This window comes from Choloepus didactylus, chromosome 1 (assembly GCF_015220235.1).
Source record: "Choloepus didactylus isolate mChoDid1 chromosome 1, mChoDid1.pri, whole genome shotgun sequence".
Classification (NCBI taxonomy): domain Eukaryota; kingdom Metazoa; phylum Chordata; class Mammalia; order Pilosa; family Megalonychidae; genus Choloepus; species Choloepus didactylus.
The window spans coordinates 160,325,296-160,339,935 of record NC_051307.1 but is presented as its reverse complement, the minus strand read 5'-3'; the positions used below and the strand labels follow the sequence as shown (position 1 = coordinate 160,339,935).

The following is a 14,640-nucleotide window of genomic DNA, read 5'->3' as shown; positions in this document are numbered from 1 at the left end:
GTTCCTTTGATTGGACCATATTTTCCTGTTTCTTAGTATGGCTTGTAATTTTTTGCTGATATGTGGGCATCTGATTTTCTTGTGATTATTCTAAAAGTTGGTTTCTCTTTCTTGTCTAGGGTTTTGTTGTTGATTGGGTTTGTGTAAAGGCTTTTCTTTGACACTTGGTCAGTATTTCCCAGCCAAAACAGGGCCAGGGACCTATGTTGTGGGCACAGACCAGTTCCAAATGGCCCTGGGGAGAGGGTCAGGAAAAACACCAAAAAACCTTCTTTTCAGCTGCGCTTGCTAGCCTGCCCAGCAGATGGCACTCTCGGCAACCTATTCCCCACAACCCTAAGAAGGCAGGGTGTTTTTAGCCCTCTGGCGGCTCCACCTCTGGCATGTGTTGAAACAATGTTTCCATGTGCCTGTCCAGGACAGACTAAAGCAATGGAACCCAGAAGTCTAAGTTCACCAGCCAATAGCTGGATCAGTACTGGGCCACATCCCCCTCTGTGCTTGGGGAGGAGGACTTCCATGGCCCTCCCAGTCTGCAGCAGCCCACCAGGTAGGGACCTGGTCGACCTGAAGCTGCTTGCTGCTGTGGTGGGGGATGAGTGTCAGGAGCTATGGCCGAGTGAGTTACTCACAGTTTTTCACCACAGTTTTTCAGTCTCTTTGTCACACTTTTCCCTGGATGCTGTGCAGTACTCCCTTGGTCTCCGGAACCTCAGAACAGTTGTTTTGGATAGTTTCTGCCTATCCACATGTTGTTTTTGGAAGAGAAGTGTGCGAGTTTGAATGTATTGTGTCCCGAAAATGCCATTATCTTTGATGTAGTCTTGTGGGGCAGACGTTTTGGTGCTGATTAGATTTGCTTGGAATGTACCCCACCCAGCTGTGGGTGATGACTCTGATGAGATATTCCCATGGAAGCATGGCCCCACCCATTCAGGGTGGGACTTGATCAGTGGAGCCATATAAATGAGCTGACTCAAAGAGAAGGAACTCAGTGCAGCTGTGAGTGATGTTTTGAAGAGGAGCTACAGCCAAGAGGGACACTTTGAAGAAAGCGCAGGAGCTGCAGATGAGAGAAAGTTTGAAGACGGCCGTTGAAAGCACTCTTGCTCTGGAGAAGCGGAGAGAGGACAAATACCCCAGGTGCAACTAAGAGTGACATTTCTGAGGAACTGCAGCCTAGAGAGGAACATCCTGGGAGAAAACCATTTTGAAACCAGAACTTGGAACAGATGCCAGCCATGTGCCTTCCCAGCTAACAGAGGTTGTCCGGACACCACTGGCCACCCTCCAGTGAAGGTACCCGATTGTTGATGCGTTACCTTGGACACTTTATGGCCTTAAGACTGTAACTCTGTAACCAAATAAACCCCCTTTTTATAAAAGCCAGTCCGTCTCTGGTGTTTTGCATTCCGCAGCATTAGCAAACTAGAACAAGGAGTGAGCCCTGCAACTCCCTATTCTGCCATCTTCCCGGAAGTCTTACAACTTTTTTGGTCTGTCAATTCTTCCATTACTGCCTTTTTCATATTTATTTTATCTTTTGTAGTGGACTGTTTGGAGTCCTTTCTCATTTTCTTCTTTGTACATTTTTCAGATACTTTCTTTGTGGTTACCATGGGGCTTAAATTTAACATCTTAAATATATAAAAGTCTTATTTGATTTGATACCAGCTTAATTTCTGTAGCATACACATATCATGTTACTATACCCTTCCATCCCCACAACTTTATGTTGTACTTGTCATCTGTTACATCTTTATACATTATGTGTCCAAAACCATTTATCATTACTTTAAGTACTTTTATCTTATATCCTATGAAAAATAAGAAGTGTAATCGCAAACCAAAAATAAAATACTACCAGTGTTTATAACTACCCAAGTAGTTTATACCAGAGATCTTTATTTCTTTATGTCACTTTGATCTGCATTTCTAGTATCCTTTCCTGTAAATCTGAAGATCTCCCTATAGCATTGTTTGTAGAGCTTGTCTTGTGGTAACAGACTCACTCAGCTTTTGTTTCTCTGGGAATGTCTTAATCTCTCCCTTATTTTTAGAGACAGTTTGACTAAATATACAAAGAAAATATCAGAGAATATACAAGTGCTTAGGTGACAAAATTAGAGTATAGGTTGTCAGGGGCAGGGAGAATGAGAAATTAATGTAAAACGGGTGTTGGGTTTCTGTGTTTGGGGAGATGGGAAAGTTTTAGTAAAGAAAAGTGGTGAGGGTACCACAACATTGTGAAGGTGATTAATCCTATTGAATGGTATTCTTGAGAATGGTTAGGATGGGAAAGTTTATGTTGTATATATGTTCCCACAAGTTTAAAAAAAAAAAAAGTTCACGAGCAACTAATTAATGTAATACATGATCCTGGATAGGCTCTAGCAAGGGAGGATAAAGGGGTCAAAGGGACATTATTGGAACATTTGAAAAAATTGAAATATAGATTAATTAAAACTGATTATATCAGTTTTAAATTTATTGAAGTTGATAACTGCACTTGAGGTGGATACATAAGTGAATGTCCTTGTCTTAGGAAATGTATATGCAGGTATTAAGGGTTCAAGGATCATGATATATACAGCTTACACTTGAGTGTTAAAAATGGATTGTTGAGAGAGATCTAAGATGGTGGCATAGAGAGGAGTGGAAGCTAAGTAGTCCCCTGGAACAACTGAAAAAAACCAGAAACAGCTAGTAAATAATGCAGAATAACTGCAGGGGGACAAACGTGACCGTCCACTCATCATACACTAACCTGAATTTGGAGGAATGCCCGAGATCACAGCATAAAATCTGTAAGTAAGAACTGCGGATCCAAATCGGGAGACCCCTCCCCCACAGCCCGAGCTACAACGCCTCGTGGTGCCAGAGAGAATCTCTCTCCCAGCAAGCAAATATAGCTCAGCTGAGCTCCAACTGGGGTTTTAAATAGCGAGTGTGAACTGCTCACTACAAGGTATGAATCCCCAACAAGTAGACAGAGGCTTTGGGTGACAACTGATCTTGGAGAGCTGGAGGGTCGCCTCGGACTAGCTCTGTTCCTTTTTCGACTCAGTGGAGAAAGCCTCAGCCATTTTCAGTTTCCAGTTTTGTGACCCAGACAGGGGTGTGGCACAGGCAGAGAGAGACCATTGAAATGCCAATGACCTCCCCCTAGGGCATCTATCTTCTCTAAGAGGAAAGGGGTGGGGCCCAGCTCTACTACCTCCCTTTCATTCAGAACTTAAACCAGTCAAGAATTATAGGCTAATCTTTGCATCAGACAGAGAGCACCCCTGCATGGCCCAGCGGCCCAGGGCTTCCCTTGAGGGACGATGCGCACTAGTGACATAGCACAGCCTTCCCTCAGCAGAGGTCCTGGAAGATCACAGCTGAGAAGGGGGGCCCGCTCGGAATACCCAGGGATGCTGCGTCAATGCTGGTGGTTTGTGGGTCAGCGACAGAGAAAATCTGGGGCAAAACTGAAAAGAAGGCTTAGACTCTTGCAACAGCCTTGAATCTCCGGGAACACTGGGAGGTTTGAATATTAAAGCGGCCCTGCCTCCCCGACCACCCAGACACACGCACCGTGTTCAGGGCGGACAGCTTCAACAACAAACCCAAACTGAGTTCACCAACTGAACCCCACAAAAATCATTTCCCCACACACCACAGAGACAGAGTTGGGGAGAACTGACTTGAGGGGTATCGGTGACTCGCAGACGCCATCTGCTGGTTAGTTGGAGAAAGTGTACGCCACCAGCTTGTATTTCTGAAAAATTAGATTGGTATTTTTTTTTACAACTTGAAAGAACCCTATCAAGCAAAGGAAATGCCAAGAGGCCAAAAACAACAGAAAATCTTAATGCATATGATAAAACCAGATGATATGGAGAACCCGATCCCAAACACCGAAATCAAAATATCGGAAGAGACACAGTACTTGCCACAATTAATCAAACAATCACAATCGAGGAACGAAAAAATGGCACAGGATATAAAAGACGTGAAGAAGACCATGGAACAGGATAAAAAGGACAGAGAGAAGACCATAGAAGAGCATAAAGAAGAAATTTCAAGATTAAATAAAAAAATAGAAGGCCTTATGGAAATAAAAGAAATTGTTGGTCAAATTAAAAAGACTCTGGATACTCATAATACAAGATTGGAGGAAGTTGAACAACGACTCAGTGTCCTAGAGGTCCACAGAACAGAAAATGAAAGAACAAAAGAAAGAATGGAGAAAAAAATCAAAAAAATCGAAAAGGATCTCAGGGATACAATAGATAAAATAAAACATCCAAATTTAAGACTCATTGGTGTCCCAGAAGGGGAAGAGAAGGGTAAAGGTCTAGAAAGAGTATTCAAAGAAATTCTTGGGGAAAACTTCCCAAGCCTTCTACACAATATAAATACACAAAGCATAAATGCCCAGCGAACTCCAAATAGAATAAATCCAAATAAACCCACTCCGAGACATATTCTGATCAGACTGTCAAATACTGAAGAGAAGGAGCAAGTTCTGAAAGCAGCAAGAAAAGAAAAGAGCAATTCACCACTGTATTAGTTAGGGTTCTCCTTGGAAACAGAATCAATGAGAGATGTCTCTGATTATCAAATTGTAAAAGTGACTCACGCAACTGTGGGGGCACATGAGTCCAAATTCTGCAGAGCCGTCAACAAGCTGTCAACTCCAAGGAAGATGTCCGACGAACTCCTCGGGAAATGAACCGACAACTTTGACGAACTCCTCAGGAAACGAACCGGCAACTTTGACGAACTCCTCAGGAAACGAACCGACAACTTTGACAAACTCCTCAGGAAACGAACTGGCAACTTCGACAAGCTCCCCAGGAAATGCTTCACTGAGCAGCTGAAGAAAGAAGTGAAGGTTCTCTAACCGTCCAGCTTATAAGCCTCCAACTGATCACCCGGACCAAATCCAGCCAATTGCATTCTCTCACTGTGGAAGCACGCCCCTTGATGAGTCATCAGTGAGCTGCAGTCAATTGACTGATGATCCGACAAACCAGCCCGTTGGATTATTAACCAGCCTCAAATATCATCACAGCAATCGTCAGGCCAGTGCCACCTAGCCAAGTTGACACATGAACCCAACCATCACAACCACATACAAAGGAAACAACATAAGACTAAGTTGTGACTACTCAGCGGCCACCATGGAGGCGAGAAGGCAGTGGCATGACATATTTAAAACTCTGAGAGAGAAAAATTTCCAACCAAGAATACTTTACCCAGCAAAACTCTCCTTCAAATTTGAGGGAGAGCTTAAATTTTTCACAGAAAAACAAATGCTGAGAGAGTTTGCCAATAAAACACCTGCCCTACTTCAGATACTAAAGGGAGCCCTACTGACAGAGAAACAAAGAAAGGAGAAAGAGATATAGAGAATTTTAACAGACATGTATAGACCCTTACATCCCAAATCACCAGGACACTCATTTTTCTCCAGTGATCACGGATCTTTCTCCAGAATGGACCATATGCTGGGACATAAAACAAGCCTCAATAAATTAAAAAAAAAAAAAATTGAACATATTCAAAGCACAATCTCTGACAACAATGGAATACAAATAGAAGTCAATGATTTTTGAATTGTAACTCCACTATTTACTTCCTACATGATATAAAATACACAAACTCTAATGACAAAGTAGTGGTTTTGAACTCAATGTAAAACGTAATTTTTGACAAGAACTATATAAAGGTGGGGGAATGGAGGAGTATAGGTACATAGTTTATGTGTCCTATTGAAATTAAGTTGGTATCAAAGAAAAACAAGATCGTTATGGATTTGAGGTTAATTTTAAGCCCCACAGTAAACACAAAGAAATTATCAGAGAATATGACCATAGAGATGAAAAGTAGACTATGGGTTAAGAGAAATGGGGGAAGGGGCAATGGGGAGTTAAGAAATGAGTGTAGGGTTGCTGTTTGAGGTGAAGGGAAATTTCTAGTAATGGATGGTGGGAAGGTGATAGCATTACAACATTCTAAATGTGATTAATCCCATTAATGGAATGCTAGGGAGGGGGTGGAATGGGAAGATTTAGGCTGTATATGTTTCCACAATTGATAAAAAACAAAAAAAGAAGTCTAAATAGATGACAATTGAATACCTTGGATGGGATCTGAGAATGGAGGACAGAAGGCTCAAAGGGACACAGTTGAGACATAAGGAAAAGGAAATATAGAATGTAAGCTTTGTATCATTGTTGAATCTCTTGTACTTCTTAGCTGCACTTAATGGGATTGCATAAAAGAATGTATGTATATGGGAATTGTATATGTGAATTATAGTGTTTGTTCAAGGATGTGTGCAGCTAGCTCTCATACGTTCAGAAGACAGCAATAGATGATGGATGATAGATAGGGAGGGAGAGAAATAGTGTTGTGACAACATGTTAAAGTTGGTGGATTGGGGTATCGGGGGAGGGGGGTCAGGGAATGCTGGAGTTCTGTGTATGGGGTTTATATTGTTTTTGCAACTGTTCTTATAACTTTGAATTCATTTCAAAATAAAATGTAAAAAAAAAAAAGAAAGAAAGAAATTGGAAGCACCTTAGAACCCTGAAACTCAGTGATAGAATTCAGACTTTGGTGAGTCCTCTAGGTTGTTCCCCATGAGAGTAACACACAAAGTCGTATGCTCCTCATAAATATAAAAGTTATATTTTGCAAATGCTTATTATATATAATATGTAACTTCAACAATTTGTTCTTTGTTAAGACTAACAAATTACTTTGATGAAGTACTGTATGTAATAAGTAAAATCCGTGAATATGCATGATTTAGATCAGACAAAGTTAACTTTGTATAAAATAAAATGGGCTTCTATCTAAAAGAAAAAAATGGATTGTTAAATTAGGTAGGTAGGTATGTAGATAGGCAGACAAACAGATAGAATGATAAGGCAGATAGGGCAAAATGTTAAAAGTGGTGGATCTGGGTATCTGGAGGTGTAGGGATATGTTGGAGTTCCCTACAATGGAATGTTGAATCCATAAACATATGTCTCCATTTATCAAAGTCTTCTTTAAGTTCTTTCAGTAATATTGGAATCATGTGTAGGTTTTTGGCATGATTTGTAAATGTAATCTTTTTAAATTTTTATTACCAGTTAATGGTAGTATATAGAAGTACATCTGGAATTTGTATATTGATCTTGTATCAATCAAGTTTGCTAAACTTACATAGTTATAATTTATCTGTAAATTCTTTTGGATTTTCTACTTATATAATTATGTCATCTACAATAAATAGAGCTTTTTTTTTTCATTCCAACCTTATATAAACTATTTCCTTTTTTTTTAAATTTATTGTTCTGTCTAGGACCTCCAGATCAGTGTTGAATAAAGTGAGAATACTAGGCATCCTACCCTCTTCCCTATCTCGACGGAAAATTTTCAACATTGCATCACTAAGAGTAATGTCTAATGTAGACTTTTTATGGCTGTCCTGTGGAAGATTAGAGAAGTTTCTTTCTATTTTGTGCTAAGAGTTTTTGTTATGAACAAATTTTGAATTTTATTAAGTGTTTTCTGTCTTTTGAGATGGTCATAGGATTTTTCTCCTAAATTCTGTTAAAGTGGTGAATAATGTTGATTAATGTTTAATCCATGAAATTAAACCCTACTAGGGAATGATTATTATCTTTTTAACTGCACGATTTTGTTTGCTAGTATTTTCTTAAAATTTTTATATCTGTGTTTATGAGTGAGATTGGCTTGTAATTTTCTTCTGTATTTTTACTGGGTTTTTTGTATTTTGTTTGTTTTTGCTTTTACCATCATTTATTGAGAAGGGTGTGCCAAGCTCACTATGGTTATGGTTTTGTATAATTCTCTTTATAGTTAACGTTGATTTTTCCTATGTTTTAGGGTTGTGTTGTCTTCTGAAAGCAGGATGTAGTTTAATTTAATTTCTTTATCCTGTCTGATATCTTTGTCTGTTCTTTGGAGGAGTTAGTCTATATTCACGTAAGGCAAATACTAAAATACCTGCTTTAAATATTATTATTTTCTTGGGTTTAGTTCTTCTTGAATGTGTGACATGATATCTTTCAGTAGTTTTGGAAAATTCTCAGCCATTATCTCTTCAGACATTGTTTCTGCCTTATTCTCTCTTTCCTTGGCAGGCTGTCTAACATGTGGGGCATGGGGCAAAAGTACAAATGGAGGCCTGTATACCATAAGTTCAAATATTTAAGTCAAATCAGGCTAAAAAACTGTTATAAATATAATTCAAAAAATGTGTGCTGAGATGTACACTATATATGATTGAAAACTGGCAAAATATCAAAAATTAAATTATGTATTTCACATATCCAAGTGTTCTTTCAGTGGGCCACTGATGTCAGGATGAGAAATAAATACATACACACTTCATAAATTATTATGTACTCCAAAAAATTTTATTTTCTTGCCTTATTTTCAAGATTTTCACAGTTTGTCATTTGTAATGATTTACAGGAATGAAAATGTAGTTATAGTCAAAGGGTACAAAGTTTAAATATCAAATCAAAAAAATAAGTTAAAATACATGTGAAAATTAAAAAACTAAAATTATTTTTCATGTTTTCAAAAGTTTTCTTCTGAAATATTCAACATTATCAAATTTAAGGAAAATACAAGTTACAAATAAAGGATATTAAAATTATTTAAATAAAGCTAAGATTTTTTTTATTTCTGAAATTTTAATTAAATCATAAATATTCTTAAAGATTCATAATTTTAGCTTTTAGTGTCCATCTACTTGCTAAGAAAATTAATGGATATTATAACTCACATACACACATGCACACACATACACACAAAAATTTAAAAGAAATACGAATTTTTTAATAATTCAAAACGTGTCTTGTCCCCCAGGCACAATTATTTCAAATATTATGCTAATTAATCAGTGCCTTCAGAACCACAAAATTAAACATAGATAGAAGCAAGAAGGTAAATATCTATACACTACTAGGAATTGATACTTCAATAGGTAAAGAGCTGTTACATTAATGCAGAGAAGCACTTGATATTAATTAATTTGTCATTTCTCTTTCCACTGTTCCAGTCCTTCTCACACTCAAGAGTAGTGTCTATCTCTGACATCAGAAACACAACCCACAAACACCTTCCTTTTTGTTTCAAGGATATGGGCGAGACATGTGGAGAACAGTTGCCTTGTAGTCTGTTCACTGTCAGTCACAAGAGTGGATACAGGCATACCGTGTTTTACTGCACTTCACTTTATGTGTATTTACAAATTGAAGGTTTGTGACAACTCTGCATCAAGAAGTCTGTCAACACCATTTTTCCAACAGCAGGTGCTCACTTCATGTCTCTGTGTCACATTTTGGTAATTCTCACAATATTTCAATTTTTTTCATTATTATTACATTTGTTATGGTGATCTGTGATCTTTGATGTTATTTTAATTGCTTTGGTGTGCCACAAACAGGGCCATAGAAGACATTGAACTTAGTCAGTAGATGTATGTGTTCCGACTGCTCCACTGACCAGCTGTTCCCCCATCTCTCTCCCTCTCATTGGGCCTCCCTATTCCATGAGACATACAATATTGAAAGTGGGCCAATTAGTAATCATACAAAGGCCTCTAAGCGTTCAAGTGAAAGAAAGAGTCCTAATGTTTCTCTCTTTAAATCAAAAGCTAGAAATGGTTAAGCTTAGTGAGGAAGGCATGTTGAAAACCAAGATAGACCAAAAGCCAGGACTCGTGTGCCAAACAGCCAAGTTGTGAATACAAAGGAAGAGTTCTTGAAGGAAACCAAAAGTGCTACTCCAGTGAACACATGAATGATAAGAAAGTAAAACAGCCTTATTGCTAATATGGAGAAAGTTTCAATGGTTTGGGTAGAAGATCAAACCAGCCACAACATTCCTTAAGCCAAAGCCTAATCCTGAGGAAGACCTTAACGCTCTTCAATTCTGTGTGGGCTGAGAGAGGTGAGGTAGCTGCAGAAGAAAAGTTTGAAGCTAGCAGAGGTTGGTTCATTAGGTTTAAGGAAAGAAGCTATCTCCATAACATAAAAGTGCAAGGTGAATCAGCAAGTGCTGACGTAGAAGCTGCTGCAAGTTATCCAGCAGATCTGGCTAAGATCATTGATGAAGGTGGCTACACTAAACAGATTTTCAATGTAGACAAAACAGCTTTCTATTGGAAGAAGATGCCATCTAGGACTTTCATAGCTAGAGAGGAGAAGTCAATGCCTGGCTTCAAAGGACAGGTTGACTCTCTTGTTAAGGGCTAATAGAGCTGGTGACTTTAAGTTGAAGCCAGTGCTCATTTACCATTCTTGAAAATCTTAGGGTCCTTAAGAATGGTGTTAAATCTACTTTGCTTGCACTCTATAAATGGAACAACAAAGCCTGCATTACAGCACATCTGTTTACAACACGGTTTACTGAATATTTTAAGTCCACTGTTGAGACCCACTGCTTTTCAAAATATTACTGCTTGGTGACAGTGTACCTGGTCACCTAAGAGCTCTGATGGAGATGTACGAGATTATTGTTGTTTTCATGCTTTTTAATACAACATCCATTCTACAGCCCAAGGATCAAGGAGTCATTTTGACATTCAAGTCTGATTATTTAAGAAATACATTTCATAAGGCTATAGCTGCCATAGGTGGTGATTCCTTTAATAGATCTAGGGAAAGTAAGTTGAAAACCTTCTGAAAAGGATTCACCATTCTAGATGCCATTGAGAACAGTCATGATTCATGGGAGGAGGTCAAAATATCAACATTAACAGAAGTTTGGAAGAAATTGATTCTAGCCCTCATAGATGACTGAGGGATTCAAGAATTCAATGGAGGAAGTAACTGCAGATGTGTTGGAAATATCCAGAGAACTAGAATTGTAAGTGGAGCCTGAAAATGTGACTGAATTGCTGCATCTCATGATAAAACTTGAATGGAGGAAGAGTTGCTTCTTACGGATGAGCAAAGAAGTGGTTTCTCGAGATGGAGTCTACTCCTGGTAAAGACGGTATGAACATTGTTGAAATGACAGCAAAGGATTATGTTGATAAAGCAGCAGCAAGGTTTGAGAGGATTGACTCCAATTTTGAAGGAAGTTCTATGGCTACAATGCTATCAAACAGCATTACACGCTACTGAAAAATCTTTCGTGAAAGGGAGAGTAAATTGATGTGACAAACTTCATTTTGTCTTATTTTAAGAAATTGCCACTGCCACCTCAACCTTCAGCAGCCACCATCTTGATCAGTCAGCAGTCATCAACACCAAGGCAAGACCTTCCACCAGCAAAAAGATTACAGTCCATTGAAGGCTCAGAGGATGGTTAACACTTTATAGCAAAAACATATTTTTTAAATTAAGGTTTCTACATTGTTTCTTTTAAGATATAATGCTATTGCACATTTAATAGACTACAGTGGAGTATAAACATTATGTTTATATGCACTGGGAAACCAAAAAAATTATGTGACTCACTTTATTGCAATACTCGCTTTTTTGTGGTGGTCTGGAACCGAACCTGCAATATCTCCGAGGTGTGTCTGTATTTAAGGCTTATGTATCACACTGTGCCAGTATTGAGCACTGAATCTCAAAGGAAGAGGTGCTGTGAATTCTTTAATAGTGTGTGTGTGTTAGTGTGTGTGTGTCAGAGAGAATATTTATTATATGTGGGGTCCCTTAAATCTGTTCTGTCTAAAATGGTAGCCATTAGCTACATGTGGCTATTGAGCACTTGAAGTATACTGTAATTTTGAAACACACACCAGATATTGCACTTAGCATGAAAAGAAGTAGCTCATTAAAAACTTTTTATATTGATAACATGTTGAAATGATAGTTTGGTCATATAAAATATATGAAAATTAATTTTACCTTTTTACTTTTTTTTGCGGCCTATTTAAAATTTAAAATTACATATGTGGCTAGCATTATATGTCTATTGGGCAATGAGACTCTAAAGCATTGGGCCAGGGCAGAGGGCCCTCTTGTCTGGATCAAAAGATGGTACTGCTTTTTTTTATTTTCCATAATTCTGTTTCTCTACAATTTATTCCGGATATTTTCTTCTGATGTGTCTTCTAGTTAATTAATTCTCTCATCATCTATGTCTAGTCTGCTGCTAAACTTATCCAGTGTAGTCTTAATTTTTATTATGTTCATTATTTTTTCAGTTCTAGAATTTTAATTTCATTATTTTTAATAGTTTCTAGTTTTCTGCCAAAATTCTGCGTCTTAAACACATTAAGCATATTTATTTTCCTAGACCATGTGTGATGCTGCCATTATCTTGATCCTCTATGGTATTGTCTGATATTTTTTCTTGGCTTTCTCCTATTTTGTCTTCTCTTTGTGTGATTGGTAATTTTTTGTTATTTACTAGTTATTGCATGCAAAATTGTAGAGTTAATTTGAGGCCTATGATGATGCCCATCTTCCTCCAGAGATAATTTACATTTTCTTCTGAGAGGGGCCAGGGACCCTAGCAGTCTCTATCAGCTTAATTCAGTTGGTGGTTGAGATGAACCCTAGTCCCTACAAGGGCCAGTCTGTTTTGTTTACTCTTACTCCTCGCCTTTGCGGGTCCCAACCTCAAACCTGAAGGATTTACTAAGTACCACTACCCCCAGCTTGGCAGGACCTGTACTTAAGTTTTAGGTCTCCTAGCCCTGTATGTCGAAAACTCTACTTCTGTGAAATATTTTTTAAAGAATTAAATACTTCACAGAACTCTTCCAAAAAAGTAGAAGAAAAGGCAATCTACCCAATTCATTCTATGAAGCCACTATTACCCAGGTACCAGAACTAGACAAAGATATCAGAAGAAAAGAAAACTACAGATCAGTATTCCTTAAGACTATAGATGCACAAATCCCCAACAAAATATTGGGAAAGTGAATTCAGCAACATACATACACCATGACCAAGTGAGATTTATCCCAGGAATGCAGGGTTGAATTAACATCTGAAAATCGATCAGTGTAATGATACTCCATATTTATAGACTGAAGGGTAAAAACAACATGATCTTCTCAATAGTCTCAGGAAAACCATTTTTATGATAAAACATAACAGCCTTTTACGATAAAAACATCCAACAAAACTAGTAATAGAAGGGAACTCAACTTGATAAAGGGTACCTATGCAAAACCCACAGCTAACACCATCCTAATGGTGTACGGCTGAATGCTTTTCCCCTAAAATCAGATTTGAGACAAGGATATCCACTCTCACCACTTCTACTCAACTCTGTATTCGAGTTTCTAGCCTGGACAGATGATTGACAAAAAGAAAGAAACGCATCCAGACTTGAAAGGAAGAAGTAAAACTATCTCTATTTGCAGATGACATGATCTTGTGTATAAGATCCTAGGGAATCAACTAAAAAATTATTAGAACTAATAAATGAGCTGAGGAGTGCAGCCGGATACAAGATCAATATAGAAAAATCAATTGTATTTCTATACACTAGCAATGAACAATCTAGAAATGAAATTAAAACCATCCCATTTATACCAGCAACAAAAATAATAAGGAATAAATTTAGAAATTAGAATAATAACACTAGAAATATGTTTAATAAAAGAAGTACAAGACTTACACACTGAAAACTACAAAACATTGTTCAAAGAAATTAAAGATCTAAGTAAAGGGAAAGATCCCATGTTTGGTGGACAGATTCTTGCAAACCCTCTTTTGGTATGTCCTTTATTCCCTCTGTTCTGGTTTTTATCACATTCCATTTCTACCATGGTCGTCTGTCTAGGTGTCTTCTCAGGAACCATCTTGCTTACCTTTGTTATGTCTGAGGACACTAGCCCAATGCCTCTGAAGGTGGCAAGGGCTAAAATATATATATTGACTACACAAAGGAATATATATTTAGTTTCTCTCTAAGTAATTAATAATGGAATTGCCTATAACTTCCTTCTTGGATAGCTTATAGGAGTTCATATAAGGAGTGGGAAATCTCTCGTCCATAACTTAATTTCAAGGCTGAGGACAAGAGTCAGAGGTAATCTTGTTTATATCTACAGTTGTACAAATACAGTTTGTTATTAATGTAATTATCCTTTGAAAAAAACAAGGATGGGTGGTAAGTACAGCAAAAACTTAACACTGGTTCTCTCTGGGTAGTTATTCCTTCTATGTGCTTTTCTGTTTTCCAGTTTTCCAGCCATTACTTTTAGAATCTGAGAAAATGTTACTTTTGGAAAGAAAAAAAATAGAAATCTGCATTGAAATGAACTTTAAAGAGTATCTGGTACTTCCAATAAGAAAATTCCCTCTGTACATGTCCTAGATGTGTTTAACCACCCATCCAGCCCCTCCTTCTAAACTCTCAGGGACAAATAACCATCTACTGAGGCAGCTTGTTTCATTTTTTCTAGCTTTAAGCCCAGAAACATCTCTGTCTTTTGTACATTTTATTTTTATGCTTTCTAATACTCACAGAATTACTTCTAATTTATCTACCATATAATGCTCTTTCAGATATTTAAAGGCAGGTATCATGAACCTTTGGCAATATTGAGGTGGTATATCTGTCTCTTTATTCTAGCTTTCCTTCTCTCTTAGGTGATACTACAAAGAATTAACTATATGTTTTATTGTATAGACTCTTATTTAGTTA

The 14,640-nt window shown here is 37.7% G+C and overlaps 1 protein-coding gene across 5 annotated transcripts in view; it reads left to right on the top strand.

Moving 5' to 3' along the window:
- Positions 1-14,640, top strand: part of PPP2R3A (protein phosphatase 2 regulatory subunit B''alpha) — a 243,680-nt gene that overhangs the window by 175,264 nt on the left and 53,776 nt on the right. The window contains exon 11 of one of the 5 annotated variants that reach the window (XM_037844549.1): positions 7,346-7,522. The exons of the other annotated variants lie outside the window; for them this stretch is intronic. Within the exon in view, the coding sequence (XP_037700477.1) occupies positions 7,346-7,511 (166 nt within the window). The 3' untranslated portion in view covers positions 7,512-7,522. Of the gene's footprint in view, positions 1-7,345; positions 7,523-14,640 lie in introns of those variants that run through there. 5 annotated transcript variants of the gene reach the window in all.